At 36.5% G+C, this 20,742-nt stretch overlaps 1 protein-coding gene across 1 annotated transcript in view; it reads right to left on the reverse strand.

The window, feature by feature from the left end:
- Nucleotides 1-239: 239 nt before the first annotated feature.
- The window catches only part of PCDH7 (protocadherin 7), a 293,178-nt gene continuing 272,675 nt past the window's right edge, over nucleotides 240-20,742 (reverse strand). The window contains exon 3 of the mRNA XM_065699344.1: nucleotides 240-5,388. Coding sequence (XP_065555416.1) covers nucleotides 5,009-5,388 — 380 coding nt within the window. The 3' untranslated portion in view covers nucleotides 240-5,008. The remainder of the gene's footprint in view (nucleotides 5,389-20,742) is intronic.

Here is a 20,742-nt window from a genome sequence, read left to right on the forward strand (position 1 = left end):
CTCTGCTTATGGAAGGAAGAATCTTGACACATTAGATAAGACCAGGCGATGTTAACAGAAAGCACAATCAGAGAAAAAAAATTGCAATGAAAGTTTATTTAAGAAAAAAAAAAAAAAAAGTTCTGGCCAGCCTGTATTCACAAAAATCAAAGCCTAATCTGTTGCTAAGGTTAAAAGATAGAAACAGCATTTTCTGCGTTGTTCAGTGAGAAATTGTACATAATGATTTGCAAGGTCTCTGTAGCAATACTGTATCTTGTAAAAAACAAGAGGGAGGGGGTTCACTTTGGATCCCTCTCCCCACAGATGTATTTTTCACATATTGCAACTGATGCAAATCCCAACTTAATGGCTGTTTTGGAACCTGTTTTTTTAAAACAATCAAAAAACGTAGTGTGTGGTCCAGACAGCTAGGGGTTTAAATCTTTCTACTTCTTAGACATTCCTTCTTGAGGAGGGTTTGTTCTTATCTATTGTTATGCTGAGATGGATAATTTGATTCACAGCTAGAAAGAGCTGGAGGTTTTAATTTCAAATTTTGCTCTGAAATGCTGCATTACTTGCATTATTCTTTTCATCATAGATGCTTTACTGTCATTTTAGGATTTGTTAATATTTCTAAACTTGTAAAAAAAAAACAACCTCTCTGATAGTTAGAAAATTGCCATTCCATAGTGGAAATACCTGAGCTTTTACTTAAGACTTGTTTTCCCCTTTAATATGAAGGTTTTAAACACACCTTAATAAGAAGCCCTCTTGAACAGCAATCGGAAACAGCTAGCATTACAAGTAAGTACTTTATTTCTACTGCAAAAATAGCTGTATGCTGTCCTGAGTGATAATAATCTCTGCTGAATTTCACTCTGTAGACAGATAAAAACCTCAGCTGAAGATGTGGCCAGTTACAAAGCTGGTTTCATCTTTGCCATGCAAAATATATGTTAAATATGCAAACTAGCATGTAATTTAATCCAGCAAAAGTGGAATAGCCTGTTAGAGAAAGTACACTGGAAAATGGGCAACCAGTTGAACATGTTATATTTTAATTTGCAGAGACAAAAATGACAAGCAATTTATTTACATAAAACTGTACAAAAGCAAATTAAATTATGTAAATATTTCATAAATAGAGGTGGACTAGCGTTTAATACATTTTGTCATGTTTAGCATAGTTGCGTGCATAGTGACTCGTAATAAACAATGATAAATTGTTCTCTGCTTCACTATCAACATCCAAGTTGCAGAACAATAGTCAATGATTAATATTACAAACAGATCATACCACATTGAATGCAAGTGCTTTAAAATTTAGGAAAAAGTTGTCTGAAAGCATAGCCCAGGTAGATGGCAAATGTTGTCTTCTTCCTTGTGTTTGTGATCTTCAGTCAATAATACAGCTTATCTGATGGACTTTCATTTATATTGCTATTTCATCTCGTTCATTCTTTAAAGAAACACTTATCACCAACGAAACAAAAGGAAAAACATTTTGTTGTTCAAGTTCCTTACAGTGTTTGGTGATGGATGGATTTATGACAAGGTCTTTATCTGTGTTCTTTATCTTCCTGCTTGACAACTTCCTAGGGTAGCCTTTCAGCCAATCATTTCAATCCCATTTATGTTCTTTCCCCACGTAAAAATAACGTTTAACTTTTCCTGAAACTCAGGCAGCAGGCCAGTCAGAAACCATATTGAATAAACATAGTGGATCTGAGATTCAGAATGAGCATTAGATTTTAGACCAAAGTTATTGAATTTTCTAATACATATAAAGTTCTATATTAATGCATCAATCTATGAAGGTGCCCTAATGTAAAATACATGCAAAGCTCACTGGGTTTCCAATAGATGGAAATAAAAGAATAATTTCTATACTGTATAACTGAAATGTGATGATGGCTAAAGCAATTAAAAAAAAAAAAAAGTCAGATTTTCCTGGCAACATGAACTGGTGACACCTTGCTAAATAATTATAATATAGACTGATCACAGCTTTCCAGGCAGCAGAATTAAAAACAAATAAAAACAATCCCAAACCCTACACAAATAGTAATTAAAAAAAAAAAAAAAAATCCTCAAGACCTACTTAAAACACAGCCTTGTGTTAATAATGCTTAAGACTGGTCCATCAACTGAGTTTGGCAAAAGGCTTGTTTCTAAATATATTATTTATAATTTCTGAGAAAATAAACACAGGTAAATATACAGGTTCAAAAATGTTGGGAATAGCCCCTTATCCCTCAGTGTCCAAACCCAACTACCATTTTACCATAATAATAGGTATAAAAGGCACAGTTGCATATTTTGCATTCACCCTAATTATTTTTTATAGTTTATTTGTTTATTTTTATACAAAAGCACTCTATTTATGGAGTGGCACCAGATTTAACCTATTTCAAATAAAGAGGAAAAATACAAACACAAAATATATTTGTGTATCATGCCAGGTCAGAAGAGTAATCAGCATATTAATAGTGGCTAGTTCCACTAGAATTACTGTGAATACTTACAGTAGATAGATAGAATTTAAAAAAAAAAAGACTTTCACACCCATTTTAGATCTAAGGAGATGCACACGCGTAAAGTATTTAATGACCGTCTTATGTGGTGCAAAAAATTGGTGAGTGACTGCTGATCCATTTAATCTGAAAGACTTCTATGACCTGTATTATTAGCCTTTGTAGAAAAAGTGTCTAAGAATATATGGAACCAAACTACCTAATTTCTTTTTGTGTGTATTACTAAATAAAACCTTATTAAAGGAAATTCTGTTGAACATTTGTGTTATGCAATTGTGTAATCTGTTGAAACGTGCAAGAAAAATATGTTTACATTACATAAGCATTTTTAGAAGCATTTTTAAACAGGTACTTATTATACAAAGCAGCAACTGCTGTATGCAGCCTCATAACAACATACTAGTTTGCATCTCTCCATATTAAATTATTAAACATAAAAATGTTCAATCATTATTAATCTTTGATTTTAATATTTGCTTTCTAAAATGTGCCATTCATCATAACTGCTATACACAAACTAATGTTACTTGGAGAAAGTAAACTTAAGGGGGGAGAAAGAAATAGCCAATAATGGCACATATGAATTCAGAAGCTAAATGTGATGAGTTGTATTGATTTACCAGCCTCTACTTTAGAATTTTTAAGGTTATTTCTATGCAATTTTTCAAAGCAAGAAACTACCCAAACTACATTGTGACTACAGTACACTAGAGAGCCACCTAGCCATACCTTAACACCAGGTTAAACAGCCAGGGATCTGAATGCTTTCCCCATCCTTGAGCTGTCCTTGCTGTGTTCGATTGCTGTGTTTGTCTGAATGTCTGATCTGAGCCTATCATTATTACTACAGCTTCAGCTACAAAGCAACTGGTTGAAGTTGTTAACATTTTTTTGCTTTTATTGCACAAAAACCTGTTTCATTTCCTCTTCCTTTCAAGAAGTACTCACCATGAGAATTGTTACAGCCCAGAGCTCTTGCACATCATGGTAGCTCGGACTGCTCTTAACTTATCTTGACCTGCTAGGCAAGTATGATGCCACTGTTTATCAGACCATTTTCTATCTAGCCTAAATGTTCCAAGTCTTGATGCCATTTAGTATTGCACTTCTCTTGGCTTTAATGCACTTGTGTTTCAAGAAAACCTTCATTTTATCTTTGATATAATTGATGTTCTTTTTAATCTGCAACAGTGATGACAAAAGACATACGATTCATTCCTTGCACTCTGAAGTCTTTCTATTTGACTTGTAATATTCTCTTGTCACTGTATCATCCCATTATCCACACTTTCCATCCCACCAAGCATTCTCATTAACACAGCCTTCTATTACTACTGTTAGTTTTCAATCATGATCTTAAAAATTCCCTGGAACTAGCATATGCAGCATATCATATGCAGCATCTGCTGCAAAATACTATGTCATTACAGAAAAAAACCCTGTATCAGTTCCTTTGGGCATTCAACTGAACTGCACTAGGAAAAACAATTTGTCATCTGGGCTTGTGAACTGTGCTGCTGTGCAAAATGTAACTGAAGGTATGTTATGACTACATGTGTGTATTTGTAAATATATTAGTTTCCTAAGCCAAGCCCCAATACTTAGCAGTTCCCCTGATCCATTGTGTGATCTTTGGCCTTTTTGTTATTATGATCTTCCCAAATGGATGTTAGTCTTGCCCCAAATAATTATTTCAACAGTTTATCATTAATATCCTACAGTATATGTGTTACTAATTGTGTTTACGTTGAAGTAATCATTACAGAGAATGAGAGAAGGAGAGAAAGAGACACAAGCAAGAACACATTTGTTCTATGGACAAAACAGAACCAGAGTTCATGAATCATAGGAAAATATGCCATGCTTCTGACTGCAGTCTCAGGCTGAATGTATTTCTGTTGCTTCCAGTCTCAGATGAGAGGTGAGGATATTAAAGCTGTGGTCTTCACAAAGTGCCTATTAATGAGTATTCCTTTATATTTATCTCCATATCTGTACGGTTTCTGAAGGATTGTCCCTGGTGGGGATCAGCAATATTCAGATGATATGTTTTGAATATATTTTCCCTGACCTGTTATCCTCAACAAGCCAGATGACAATCAAACAAAATGAGTGGCTTAACTCATGCTTCTGCAGAGGGGAAACAAGTGTGTTATGTTCTTTTTAATCAAGCTTGTTACTATGGGAGGAATTCACAACCATAGATTTAAGAAAATAAAAATCAGAGAGGAGGAATTAGACATGCAAGTAACAACATTTTCTACATTGTACAATATAGTCAGGCTGACAGTATAATTAAATGCCTGCTATGGAGGCAGAAGTGGCAGCTGGATCTCTGGATCTTTTGTCTCTTTGGTGGCCCCCTCTTTTCGTCCGTTTCTTTTTTTTTTGTTGTTGTTGTTGTTTTGTTAAATTTTTTCCATTTGAAGACTTTTGACCCTTTTCTTTCTTATAAATGAAACTGCTCTTTATGTAGGCTGTTCTTTAGCCTACAGGTAAACTTCTCTTCTAGTTAGAGTATTGACAGGAGATGGCTTGTATTCCCCTGTCTGTGTAAGGGGGATATCCTCTGGATTGCCATCTTCATTTTTGCTGAAACTAGCTGCACTGAAGGTCTCATAGGATGAGGTCAACTTTTTGTTAAGGAGGTTTCTGTTGCGATCACCCATGAGGGAAGCCTCTCCATTGGCCAGCTTTTCCTGACTGCCCCGTTCATCGACAGGCATAAAAGTGGAGAGTTTTGGCTGGCTCTTCTGCTTTCTTTCAGGAGAAGTGCGAACTGGCATCCAGCAGGAGTCCGAGTGGCCATATTCATCACACTCTCGGGTACACTTCCCTGTCAGGGCTACATCTGGTAGAGGCCTTGAATCTGAAAGTAAAATAGAATTGTCTTTACAAATGAATAATATTACAATAACTTCCAGTGAAACTGAGAATCTTTAAATTCACAAAAGGTATTTTTTAAGGTCTTGGTACGAATGTTGCAATAAATTCCTCAGTAATAGGCTTTTTTTACATTGCATGTGCGCATGGACAGCAAGCATATCTGTACAGATATCCTCAACCTCAAGAACTGAAAAATAAAACTATTAAGCCACTTTTTGTACTTTTAAATCAATCTCAATAGCATTTGGTATTTGGTACTGAATGAATTTTTTATGAATTTGGTACTGAATGAATTTTTATTAAGTACTTAATTCCATACAGCTGACTTTATTGAAATTATCAAAAATGCCTTTCTTTGTTTTTTTTCTAAAGAAAGTTTTACATTTACATGAAAAGAACCTGAGGGCCTGCACCCTCAAAATAGTTATGGCCATGCTCAATGCCCTGCAAGTGAGAGCTCTCTTATTGACAATGGAATTCAATATGCTCGTAACACAAATATCTGCTTGTATTTCTGATGACTGGGCATTCATTGCTAGCACAAAAACTGTTATATGAATTGCACAACCAATATTAGTTGAAGCATACAAAACTCCTTGGTTATAAGCTTAATCTAACATGTATGGATAAAGCTGTTCTGTTTTGTGTGTGTGTGTACTTGTAAGAGCTTTCACTGAAAACTGCAGGATTGACTCCTACCTGATGAAAACACAGTTTGTAATTTTTGCATTTTGATACTTGCATTACAACTGAATTAAAAAGCTACCTCAACTGTTTTAAATAACAAGTAAGATTCAAAACCTTACTTTTATTCAGTTATACCATACTTTATGATTTACAAGAAATAGCTGGAGCTGCCTACAAAGCAACATGATATTCAAATAAAGTTGACAAAGAACAAAAATTGACAAGCAAATTAATTTTTCCAGTTTATTTGATATGACTTTCATATGATATGACTTACTTGATGACACTTTCAAGATTTCTTTTATAAAAAAAAATATCTTAAAAAGGAGGAAGGAGCTTCAACATGAAAATGCAGTAAGGTACTCTATAGGGGCTGTGGCAATTTTATACCTTCTCACTACAACAGCCACATTTATGTGAACAGCTGTTCTACCAGTTATCCTTATAAAATACCTTTCAAAGGCCTATTCAGCCTTCATTTTGTTACTTCAATTTTGCCTATTATTTCTTTGATTTTGGCTCCTGGATGATTTTCTTTATTAGTGATAAGTCCATCTATGAAATTTTTATAAATTCATATAAAAGATGACTGCTGAGATTAAAAAAAAAAAAGAAAAAAAGAAAAAAGAAAAGAGCAACCCAAAATCCTTTGCCTTTTCCAGAGTAAACTGTTTTAATTTAAAGTATTTACAACAGGTGCTCACAGAGAAAGAATATTTCATTTCAGTATGTGCAGATTTAATTCTGATAGAATTGCAAAAGCTTTTGAGTCAGGTTTATGTTCATCCTGTCCTGATTTTCTCATACATTTAAGCATTCATTTAATTAGCAATTTCTTGCAGTATTGTAAAATATATGTACATTATTTATTATTAACAGTTGACAACATTTTTATGGAATCTGATGTACTGTATAATATTTCTTATTTCAATATGGAATTGATTTTAATGAGGAGAACAGTACTGATGGTTAGATAACTGAGTAACTCTGTATCTGAGAAGTGTAAGGCTGGGAGGAAGAAACAGGGATTTCTCCCCTCCTTTCCCTCCAGTTTTACGTATTAAGGCTTTTGTACTTTGGTATGATTCCCTCATTGTTTCAATGAAGAATGTAAAGTCTATGGACAGTTATCAGCCCATCAGTTTTCAAGATGACTGTGTTCTGGAGACACAGAACACAGAAGATGGGAACTGTAACAGGAAAATTCTCCATTTGTCAGGTAAACCTAGTATTATTCTGGCAATCCCTAAAGGTAACAAGCTTAATTAACTGCTGAGCTGAACCTAGTTTGCATTGTTTTTTTTAAAGACAGGAACCCTTTTAATATTTTTATAACAGGGCAAATCCCATTTCCATATAAATCTCAATAAACTCTTCAAACAGCACCTTATTTCCAAAAAAATTACCATTAAACATAATGTTTACTCCTGGTATTTCAATTATTATACTAGCAAATGCTTATCAAAGCAATAGTTCTGACCTTTATTTAACACATAGGAGTAATGTGTTTATTAGAAAGGGGGTTTTATTGTTGTCCATTTGTTTTTCCAGATTATAACAGTTGATGTCTCCTTATATACTCGGGTTGATAAAAGATATTTTCCTCAGTAATGGTTACACACTTAACATTTTGTATTTTAGTACATCCTCTGTTCACTTCTGGACAAACATTAGAATTTGTTATTGTATAGCATAAATATTTGCTATACAATTCAGCCTTATAGTGTTCTTTTATGAAGTGACAGCCTCAAAGTCAGCATGTGGCTGGCTTGCCCTATTGGGTTATGTGATAAATTTTATCTTCACAACCACAAAAGAGCTCAGAGAGACACAGGCAGGTAAATACTATAAATAATACTCTGATGAGCTATTCTAAGGCCCATCACGGAGGCCATCAGCCCATCAGAGGTCCACCTGCCCAGGCCCAGGGTAGCACAGGTGTGTATAGTGGCAGATAGGAACCCAAATCAAGGACTAGTGAAAGCCTAGCAGAGCCATCTGCTCTACTGCCCAGGTGTGAAACCTATCACTGTGAGTCATTGGCAGCTGCTCTCCAGATCACTTCTGTGTCTTAACAGGGAGATTACTGCCTAAGGTATATAGGACACATTATGGGATAAGTGGGAAAAGTAGTCTGGGATAGTACAGGACTTACGCAATATTTAGGGAAGGAACCAAAATAGGACCAAGTGATGGTTTTAAGTGATCTGGGGAGGAACAAGAGTGGGAAAACAGAGATATAAGGGGATAAATGGGCCAGTCACATATAAATAGTTTGTTGATCTAACAAGTTTGTCTGGTGTGTCCTCTACCTGATCAACACTGTCTGTCCTATCTTCCTATTAAATTCCTTTCTAATTTTTTTCCTGGGTATGAGCTCTTTATTATGTGTGCATATATGTGTGTCTGCTCTCACTAGTGGGCTTCCATCTTGTCCAGCCAGAGAAGGGAGCAGAATGAGGCCACTGGTACTGTGGCCTCACTGGTCTGTGTTCATGTGAGTGCCCTAGTGCCTGTGGTCTGTGTGGCCAACTGTGTATATATTCGATGTATGTGTGTGCTCTGTGTGTGTGCCTATTGGGAAAACATCCTCATCTTTGATACTGGTCGGACCTCGGGATATGGAGCAGCAGCAATAGCCTTGTCTCCCTTGGGCTGTCAGATCCGGTGTGATATATTTTTCTCTAAAACACTCTTCAATTAATATTTGGCACATACAGTTAATGCAGCTTTCTACTCCATTGCTTTCTTGCATCTCTTCCAAGAACTTGAATCAGTACAGCATTTAAGCACACATTAACTCTAACATGTTTTGAAACCTGTTGCATTTTAACTGCTCTTCTGCTTAAAAAACCCAACACAACATCAGCATTCAGTTGGGGAAAAGCAGTGAAGGGGAGAATGTTTTGTATGTGTATGTGTATTATTTCAGAATATGAGTAAAATATTCAGTGCTGTTGGGACTAAATTATTACCAGTACCTAAACTAGTCAGTTAAGAAAAACTTGGGTGCTTTCCATACCCTGCAGTAGGTAACAGAGATTCAATCATTGTTTTGAATAAACTGCCACACCACTTTAGCTACAAAGTAATTAACTGTATTTTTCCTAATTCCCTGAACAGATTGATCTTCTTTTGCAAAGTAGTGCCTTTATGCTCCACTTTTTACATTTTCTAGTTGTGAAGAATCTCTGAATTCGAAAAAAAAAACACAACCTCTTGTCCTCTAGCATAATTTACATCCAAGTATATCTGTCTCTAAGTGATGTGCTTTTTTAAGTATTTCTCAGTTTAAAAGTTAAACACTTTAGTAGCAACCACACTGCCAGCTGACAAACCTAATGGAATATGACACAGCAAAGAGTTTGTCAGCACAACTGGCAAATCATCAAATAAAAGTATAACAGATTTCTACCAGTTACATGTCTGGAAACTTACTCAAATAAATGCTTAAAATGACAGTTATTAGTATACAAATTTTATCATAATGCTTATTAGTCAGAAAGTAAACCTGGAAGGATAGTATTTCTTATCATATGCAAATTTGCAGATTTGGGTTTAGGTTTTAACTGCTTATACATAGACTACTCAAATTTAAGCTTCTATTTGCATAAAATTATCTTCAGAATTACAATGGAAAACGTTACTTTCAAACATACCTTCTTGTTATGATATTTCTACATCAGAACTAGCTATTGCTTGACTATTTACAAAGGCATTGAAAGCCCACTCCCTAAAATGCAGATATTTAGACAAGTTTTTAGTTGCACATGCGAATGGATACTTCAGAAGTGAATATTTATGAAGCAGATTTCACTTGCAACTGCTCAGATTTCATCTTAAAAAAGCCTGGAGAGCACTAATTTATGGGGTCTTGCAACCTATTTCTTCATTGCATCTGATAAAAGCTTCCACCACCAATTTCCAAAGCTAGCTGATAACTATAAATAATTTCTGAGAGGGTGATAGCTTATGTTTTCCATAAAACTTTGTACAACAGCATTCAAATGAATGGAGTTATTTATAAGCATGCTTATGTTTCTGCTGATTGTTGCTGACTTGCTTTAGGGCCAGAAGGATTGCCTGTTGTAAAAAATGGAAGGCAACTACCATGGCAGTGTGGAGAAAGCAAATATAATGCTCTATATCCAGTTTAAAGCCAAAAATTTAACAACCAAAATATTCCACCCAAGCAATTTTCCATTATTTTCTCTCTTCCCTTTCCTTACCAAAGTCAATGTGTTCAATCAAGTACAGAGAAAAACTGTATAAGCACAGTAGTCAAAAAGTACACGTTGCAAGTTACATGCTTTTTTTGTGCACACACATTTCAGAAATATAATCCAGGATGCACATTCACTCTGACCCTGCTCCATGCATTTATTAACAACCATTCTTGTACAATATGTCTTATACAAACCCAGTGTTATCAACTAGTTATGATATGGTCCTAGCACATACAGTCTTTCAGAGAAAGTTGCAAGGAGCTTTTCTTCTTATCTTTTGCAAACCACACACAAAGCCTATGGTAAAAAGAGACTTTAGATGTACTTAAGTAGTCAAAAGCTCTGTTCCACTTTTCCCTGGAGACAGAAAACACTCTGAAGCAATACTGATATACTAACTGGCTTCAATAATGAGAACATTCCCAGAAAGAACTCTGTGCCCAGAAAACATTCCTACTTGCAGACCTTTTCTTGAAGGAGTATATATGACCACAGAAGCTATACAGTACCACAGCATGCAAAAGTGCATCTGTAAACCATGAAGCTTGGTCACAGGACCTAAGGAGTCATTGGCAGATGAGTTCTAAATAGAATCTATGACAAATCAATGACTGCATGCAGATTTTGCTGCTTTTCCCCATTGATGGGCTCATGGCATCCCTGCATGGTTCCAGTTATTGGGGATCTGTAAAGAATGGCTGTGCAGCAGTTCCAGACTACTGTGAGAAAAGAAAAACTATCATACAGTAATGACAGAGACTATGCTTTGAATGAGCTGCTTTTCTGTCCTGGGTTTACCAGGAGCTGTTTTGCTCCTTCTTAGTAGCTGGTGCAAGCTCTGTGTTTTGACTTCCAGCCTGGGAAGAGAGCTGACAACACCGATTGTTTTTAATTGTTGCTAAGTAATGTTTATTCTGGCCAAGGACTCTGTGAGTCTCATGCTCTGCCGGGGACAAGGGAGGCCGGGAGGAAGCAGAGGCAGGACACCTGACCCAAACTAGCCAAAGAGGTATTCCATACCATAGCACGTCATGCCCGGAGAGGTAACTGGGAGTTACCTGGAAGGGCAGGCTCTCTCTCTTCAGGGGGGTTGAACTCGTTCGGCGGTGGTATCGTATTCTCTTGTTATTTTCTCTTATCAATATTATCATTGGAGGCAGCAGCAGTGATTTGTGTTATACCTTAGTTACTGGGCTGTTCTTATCTCAACCCGTGGGAGTTACATTCTCCTGATTCTCCCCCCCATCGCTCCGGGAGTTGGGAGGGTCGGGGTTGGGGGGGTGAATGGACAACCTGTGTGGATTGGTTTAAACCACGACATTTTCATATCACCTTTTCCTGAACTCGGTACACAAATACACTGTTTTCAGTGGACTATACAAAATTCAAGTGAAACAGCAATAAAACTATGCAATTAAACAGCAGTCTATTTACATAGCTTTTATGTTAAATGCTTATCTGTTTTATGAGCTGTGTGATTGGAGACACAATAGAGTTCTTAAAGCATAACAAGTATTGACTGTATGATCAGAGAAGAATAATGCAGAAAACAGCTGAAAGGGTATATATTGTAGAAAATCACTGTTTAAGTGGGGAAAAAACACACCTAAGCTATAGTGATACACAGCTACTGCCTTTGAAATTCCTTCTTCTTAATTGCAATAATTCAGGAACTGCACCTCTGTTAGTACTCTGGCATAGTGTGACATGCCAAGACACTATTAAAATGCTTAAACATGTTTGAAGGCATCAGCAGTTTCCTTCCCTGCACCTTAGGCTAAATACAGTTAAACAGCAATTGAACATATCTCAAGAAGCATTTAGTGCCCCAAGGCTTGGACTGCTGTCATTCTGAATGTGGCATTATCGTGTTCTGCAGAGACAGAGCATGCCATCTCTAAAACAGTCCTACTGAATAAAGTCAAACACAAATCCACTGTTTGAGATGTGACAACTGCAAGGAAGTAATTAATATATTAATTGGTTTCGGACTAGACTAATCTCATTTATATCATGCCTAATTCTGAAATTCTTTTCAGTGCTTAAAAAAATACTTCAGAATACAGAAAGGCTTACATGTATGTTGACTGAATAATTAATACAGTGAGACAAATTATGACAGAAGGCTATAAAATAATGAATTCTGAAGGAACATAGAATGAAGTGAGAATTTTCAGTAATTTAATTTAAAAACAGTAAAATAAAAGTATCGCTTATATAGTTCCTTAAAACAAGACTCACTGCTGTAACATGTCAAAAGTCCAAGTACTTATTAGGTTTCAAGAGAGACTAGAGAGGAATTTTCAAAGTTAACATGAGATCCTATATAGTCCTCTACCACTAAACCAAAGAAAAATACCATAAGCAAATGAAAAAATACCATAAGAAAACTGAGGCGGGTAACTGATTCTTTAACATTTGAAAAAAGCTCATGTTAGATTACTGAAAGTGAGTTAGCCAGAAGAGAAGGCAGCTGAGTGAGAAAACAGCAATTTTTATGTATTGAAAAACCAAGAGTGGGAACAATATAGTTTGCACGCCCATAGTGGGAAAACTCTAAAATAATGACTTGATTGCAACAACGAAAAATCAGGTTAGAAATTAGAAAAAAACTTTGAGGATAAATGTAGTCATGGAAGGTTATAGAGTCTTCACCACTTGGAGGTTTTTATGAATGTCTAGAAAAACTTCCAAAGGTAACATTAACATGGTTAATCCTACCTATCCTTGGGAAAGCAAGGGTGCACTAAATGACCTCTAAAGGTTCCCTTCAGCTCTGCAATTCTGTTAATATAATTACCAACATTTATGTACTTTGGTGTCAATCCAATCCTTAACTGTTTCTGGGTTAGGATTCTCAATTTATTCTGTAATAAATCAACCTTGGAAGTTGGGTTTAGGTTCAACTAAAAGTCCCTTTTGGAACGACATCCTCCTTTAAATTTGATGTTAAAAGAATTACAAACAAAAAACCAAGATGGTCAGATCATTTAAGACAGGTGTTAATCAAAGGAATACAGAAACAAAAAGCCAGTAATGCTAAAAGAAAAAAACAAAACACTCTGAAGGTCTCAACACATTCATTCCATTTTATGTTTTCATCAAAAAGATGAATACTGCTTCTATCTGAAGTGTTGCAAAACAAATATTTTACCTCTGAAGTCTATTAAATCTGAAACTGGTGTAAGAGAGACTCTGAAGTAAAAAAAAAAAAAAAAAAAAAAACCAACTACAAAAATTATAGAATGGTTTGGGTTGGAAGAGATATTAAAGATCATCTAGTTCAAACTCCCCTGCCATGGGAAGGGACACCTCCCACTAGACCAGGTTGCTCCAAGCCCCTTCAACCTGGCCTCGAACACTGCCAGGGACTGGGCATCCACAGCCTCTAGGAGGACCATGTTCCAGTGATTCACCACCCTCACAGTGAAGAACTTCTTCCTAATACCTAGTCTAAATCTACCCTCTTTCAGTTTAAAACAATTACTCTTTGTCCTATCATCACTGTATGTCCTTGCAAAAAGTCCCCCTCCAGATTTCTTGTAAGCCCTGCTTAGGTATTGGAAGGCTGCTCTAAGGTCTCACAGAGTCTTCTCCAAGCTGAACAAGTTCAACTCTCTCAGACTTTCTTCAAAGGAGAAGTGCTCCATCCATATGATCATCTTTGTGGCCCTCCTCTGGACTCACTCCAGCAGATCCGTGCCCTTCTGTTGGTAGCCCCAGAGCTGAACGAAGTACTCCAGGTGTGATCTCACCAGAGCAGAAGGGCAGGATCGCCTCCCTTGATCTACTTGCCACACTGCTTTTGATGCATCCCAGCATCCAGTCGGCTTTCTGCAAGCATACACTCCTGGGTCATGTTGAGTTTTTCATCAACCAACATTTTCAAAAAATCCTCCACAGGGTTGATTGTTGAGGGCTTTTTAACAAAAAAATAGGCATGTGAGTGATCCAGGACTCTTGCCATTGGTTAGAGTTTGTAGTAAGGATTAACAGCCTAGTTCACAGTTTACTTCAGAGCAAAGTTGTGGCCAAGTATGCAGCAGTTCTGCAGGAGGGAAACAACTCCCAGATACTGAAGAAGGGACAAATCAGCTAGTGTTGCTCCCAGATGCTGAAGAAGGAACCAATCAGCTGTCTTTGCATTGTGTGTAGAAACCAATCAGTATAAAGCTTAAGCGCAGGACCAAGCTTGGAAACTATAAAAGGCAGTGCTCTGAAGTGAATAAAGGTCAGTTTCTGATTACATTAATCAGCGTGCTGTCCATTGATCTTCCACAGTTGGTCTCAGTCCATTCTCTGCCCAGCCTGTTGTTATGTTTGGGATTGCTCTGACCTAGGTGCAGGACCTTGCACATTTCAACAATGTTTACTTTATATATGAAATTTTTGTTCTGTTTAGTGCTGCATAATACCTGCCTCTGTTTTAGGGAGGAATTGAGTCAAATTAGATAAAGAATGTGTGAGATTTTGATGTTTTGTTTTGGTTTGTTTTTTTTGTTTAATTAGACTGTACTGGACGACATAGCTATTCAACATGACAGACATGCAACCCAAGAAATATTATGCAAGCAATAAAATTCCTGGCTTAGATTCCACAGTTATTTCTATTACAATTGTCTCCATGAGGTTAAGATCCAATATTCTTTAAATATTCCTCTAATTACAGAATAATTCCATGAAAAAGTTTCCTACCAAAATTAACGATTGTACCAGCTTAGTAATATTCCACCTGTGATCTTCAAGGAATCATCAGTATTTCACTCTTAACTTAAATACCTGCTTTGTTTTTTTTGCACTAAAAAAATAGTTGCACTTCTCCAGCCCTGATTCATATTAATAGGTTGTCAGTGGAGAATCATAATACAGGTTGCATACAATCTTATGTGTAAGTAAAATCAAATCCAACAGACCTAATTCTAGACAAATACTAATTTAAAATCCTGATTACATTGTAATAGAAAAGAAGGTAGATTGGAAACAGATAGTTTTAGTTAAGTTTTATTTATCCTGTAGTTCTGACTTTATTTTTCATTTACATGACCTATTGCACCTATCTATCTATCCATCTATCTATCTATCTATCTACATAAAATGAGGACTAAGAAGTGTCAGCTTATGTGATAGCCAGTGGTGAGTACTGTACTAAATACACCATGTTGAATTTAAATTCCTTAGATTTTAATTTTCTAGATATAAATGTAATTGCTATTAAGACTGCTTGTAATCCTGTTAAGTACTTCGATATCCTGATTTACTTTTATTACTGAAATGGCAACATATCTTTCAGAAAAGTAGGACTTACTATGGTTTCCTGAAGTAGCATAGACATTAAGATGTAGGAAACATTTAAGATGCCTAATTGTTCTGCCAGTCTGATACTAAAGTATTAATCTGTCACTGTGTCAAATTACATACATTTTTTTTTTTTTTTAGTAAAACGTGTCAGTGCTTAACGAACTCTGAGCAGAAACAATTGGAAGAGCAATTAAAAGTCAGCTCTCCTGAAGATGATTTAAGTGTGAATTAGGGCTCAAAAATCAACATAATTTCCTTGATACTCATGCCAAAGTGATGGGACTGCAGGAGCTCTAAGGAAGAGAGTAGCTAGCAGTCATTACCTCATCTCAGCTGTATACTGTGCCTTGCCTTTAATTATTTTTTTGATTATAAGGATTTAATAATGTATTTTATTCATCAGGAGTGGCCACCAGGTAAGAAAACTAGTGCTTTTACCACAGAAGAGAAAAAGAAGATTACATGATTTCCCTTTGTTTCCCTCCAATTTATGTCCATTCATTTGAAAGGCAACTTCTTTTTGGAGACTCTCAATGTTTCCTAGGGGATATTAATGAATGCTGTGCTTCCATTTAGAAACTAAAACCACAGTCCTAAAAGATGTTCAACGCCATTAGATCTCATTGGTATCTCACAAATATCTTGGAGGATATCCAGAACTGATAAAGTTGAAAGTTGAATATGTAAGAAAAAATCAACGATTTGACAGAGCTGCAAGCTGTTTTGTAAGAATGATATTTCATTGGAGTGATATAAAAATGCACTAAATATGACTGAAATGTTCAAAGGTTGACTATAAAAACGCACATCCATACAAACATACAGAGCTGCTTAATTGTTTATCATAAGTAATGGGGGGAAAACCAACAAACAAACAGCAAAACTGAACCACTTGTGACTATTGACAACAGATAAAACAAAAATAAAGTTCTGGTTGAATGCTTCTGTATTTAAGAATTGACTTAAAGGGAGAATATTGATTTCTTTCATATCTCTCAGTGAGTTACATTTTTTTTCTTACAGAATTCTTTTGCCACAAGATAGTAACTTGAACTGATTATCTTGATAGAGCCACTACATTCCTGAAAATATATTGATTTATGCAGTTCTACTTCATGCAGCAACATATTTCTTGATTCTGGATTTTATTCCATTCCTGCATATACAGAATAAAATATTATATAATAACATATTAACTAGCAGTACTGCTTTCATAAAAAGGGAATTACTCATGTTCCCATGAGGTTTTCACTGTGACTCATGTAATTTTATTTTGTTGCAAGTCATAGACCCTCAAAGGCTGAACTTGAAAAGGAACTGTAAAAATGTACTGAAGCTCTGTTAATTTATATTATGTTATTTTCAAATGGGGGGAAGAAGAAAGTTCTCCATGCTCTGCATGCAAATGATCATCTAAATAATGTAGAGCTCAGCATGAAGCCAAAACAAATAACTTCTGACTACTTGTCTTTTTTGTAGCTGTCAAGAGGAAGTTGTGTTGTAAGAAGAAATATAGCAGCCAAGTGAAGGATCAGTTTAACCTTTTATGTCACATAAAGGGAACCTTATACTACACAGTAGAAAAAAAAAATGCTCACATATCTGCTCATGTTGTACATGTTTCTCTCACAAATACACATACAAATTTGGAATCTTATTTACTTAATCATGCTACCAATATCTGGGATACAGAACAAAATTTAATTCAGTTCTGTGAAGAATACAAACAATGCATTTTCATTCCTTTAGCAGAAGATTTACATGGCACAAGACCTAAATGAGTGTTAAAAGTAGAAATAAATAACATTTTAAGATTATTGTATTAAGCATATTTTCCCTGTTTCTATAAGTATACTCCAGAAGAAAGAGGTTATCTTTTATAAAATACGGCGCTCATTTTCATTAATCATGAAGCATAACAGAAGTATAAAATCATCTAACTCAAGAGTAAATGGTAATAATTCCACGTCACATGGAAATGAAATTTTTTACTGATTAACTAGTTACTCACTCTTGTCTTGAATTCCCTGTCAATGTCATAAGCCATAGCGTCTTTAGATCAATTATTTGGGAAACATCAACTTTTCCTAAGAAGAGGTAAAATCTAATTTATCCACCTAAAAAGGTTTTTACTTTTGTTATGAGTACTAATGATTTCTCATTGAAATGATGCTGGGGAGAGGAAGTGTTGGGGGGGAGCATAGTTTGTTGTTATTGTTGTTTTTATACTAAGTGTGTGGAAAAGCCTTCACACAAGATAACAAATCTCTCAGTGTGATTTATGAACTGCTCAAAGGAATTTTTTCATTATTTTTTATTGATTTTTCAGCTGTGTGAGCAGATTACAGCTAGTGAATTAATTACAAATAAAAGCTCAGAATGGTTACAATACTTATGACAGATTAATCTCGGTTACAGTCCATTAGTAATTAAGTATTAAGCACAACACATTCCCCTTGTGCATGTACAGTAGATAGACTGTAATCATACACATGAATCACAGGCATGCTATACTAACAGATTAGAGTAGCACTGTTTATCACACTATAGAATGGAATTTTTTTTTTTTTATACTAATGGAAAGCATAGAAGTTTGAATGAAACAAAGCAAAGAAGAGAAAAATTAAGTTTTACTTGCAAAGTCTAAGCCTGTCAGAAATAGCAGTCTCAATCCTTCTTGAGGGAGGGGGAATCTAATGGCGCCTGTAGTGTGTATCATATATTTTTGATCCCTGCCCTTGACCCTGAGTATCCTGCAGTGTTTCATTCACTCACTATGGGAGGCAAAGAAGTAGAATTCTTACCTTGCAAACTGAACTGTGTCTTGATGAAAGTTAAAGGCAAGATTGGACTTGAACAGGTTGTCTAAGCATATTAGTCAGGAGCTCCAAGATGAAAATACTGGGGTTTTGATTGCTTCACCATCTACTAAGTAACATTTTCTTCAAATTTCCTAAGCTACTTAATGGCCAGTTGAGCATATTCACCTACAGAATTCTTGAGATATTCCTCCAAAATATGTTAAATATATCCTAGCCCCAAAGTAAAAATGGAATAATATTTGTCAGAAGTGATTCTAGAGGAAGTAGTCTTTAACAAATCCATTCTTCACTGCCAAAGGCTCTGACTGCACCACCCAGTTCTTAGAAAGTAGATGCAGGGGCTGTGAGAATTAAGACCTTGGGCCCACTGTAGGAGAGGATCTGGTTCGTGACCATCTTCAAAATCTGAACGCACACAAGTCCGTGGGAATGGAATCCATCCGCAGGTCCTGAAGGAGCTGGCGAATGAAGTTGTTAAGCCACTGGCCATCATATTTGAAAAATCATGGCAGTCAGGTGAAGTTCCCGATGACTGGAAAAAGGGAAATATAACCCCCATTTTCAAGAAGGGGAAAATGGAAGACCCGGGGAATTACAGACCAGTCAGTCTCACCTCTGTGCCTGGTAAAATCTTGGAGCACATTCTCCTGGACAACATGCTAAGGCACATGAAGAACAACAAGGTGCTTGGTGACAGCCAGCATGGCTTCACTAAGGGGAAATCCTGCCTGACCAATCTGGTGGCCTTCTATGACGAGGATGATCAGGGGACTGGAGCACCTCCCGTATGAAGACAGGCTGAGGAAGTTGGGGCTTTTCAGCCTGGAGAAGAGAAGGCTGCGTGGAGACCTAATAGCAGCCTTCCAGTACCTGAAGGGGGCCTATAGGGATGCTGGGGAGGGACTCTGTCAGGAACTGTAGTGACATGACAAGGGGTAATGGGTTAAAACATAAACAGGGGAAGTTTAGATTGGATATAAGGAGGAAATTCTTTCCTGTTAGGGTGGTGAGACACTGGAATTGGTTACCCAGGGAGGTTGTGAGTGCTCCATCCCTGGCAGTGTTCAAGGCCAGGTTGGATGAAGCCTTGTGTTGGATGGTTTAGTGAGAGGTGTCCCTGTCCATGGCAGGGGGGTTGGAACTAGATGATCTTGAGGTCCTTTCCAACCCTAACCATTCTATGATTCTATGATTCTATAATATGCAGTTTTTCTGGTTTTGTGTTTTGCAGCACAATATTAAAATTAGTCATTATGCTTTTGCTTAGCTTAGGTTGCTAAAGTATATATCCATACCCATGAAATTTTAAATCTCAGAAAGTAGTCCATTTTTCTCAGTTTGTGGTATTTCCAGATTTCTTAAGAAGTGCAGTACATATACTTTGGACTATGGTTTAATAGCCAACATCTACTTTTTAAAGAATGAAACAGATAAACTCCAGCTTGTTTCACTGTTGTGGTTTAAGCCAGCTGGTAACTCAAAACCACGCAGCCGCTTGCTCACTCCCCGCCTTTTCCTCCCTGCTCCCGGCAGGATGGGGAGAATTGAAAGAATGTAAATCCCACAGGTTGACGTAGGAACAGTCCAGTAACTAAGGTGTAACACAAACCCACTACTGCTACCATCAATAACAATAATGATAAGGGAAATAACAAGGAGAGAGAATACAATTGCTCATGACCAGCTGACCAATACCCAGCCCGACCCAAGCAGCGGTCTGGGCTTCCCAGCTTATATACAGGGCATGATGCGCTGTGGTATGGAATACCCCTTTGGCTAGGTGTCCTGCCTCTGTTTCTTCCTGGCTTCTTGTGCCCCTCTTCACTGAGACAGCATGAGAGACTGAAAAGTCCTTGATTGGGTAGTAACAACTAAAACATTGGTATATGATCAGCATCGTTCTCACAGTGAAGCTGAAACACAGCACTGCACCAACTACTAGGAAGGAAAAAAATAACTGTTAAAGCTGAACCCAGGGATGTCACTCATTTGAATACCAGAAATGTCTTGCATTATTAGTTTATGCTTTCACTCAGACTCCAGTAAAAATGGCAAAAGATTTGAAACTGGACAGTGTTAAGCTTGCTCCACTTGCAATGCATGACTACATTCCCGACAATCATTAGGACAGATTCCTAATTATGCCTGCTATGGTAGGAGAAAACCCAGTCAAGCAGAATATATTAACACAGAGGTTAAAACTTTTTTTTTTAAGACTACATATACTGAAGAAAATGAAGTTATTAGTGTATTAAATCTATCATCTACAGTATAGGAAAATAAAATAATCTTGGTTATTTACAG

Source organism: Lathamus discolor, chromosome 1 (genome assembly GCF_037157495.1).
Source record: "Lathamus discolor isolate bLatDis1 chromosome 1, bLatDis1.hap1, whole genome shotgun sequence".
Classification (NCBI taxonomy): domain Eukaryota; kingdom Metazoa; phylum Chordata; class Aves; order Psittaciformes; family Psittacidae; genus Lathamus; species Lathamus discolor.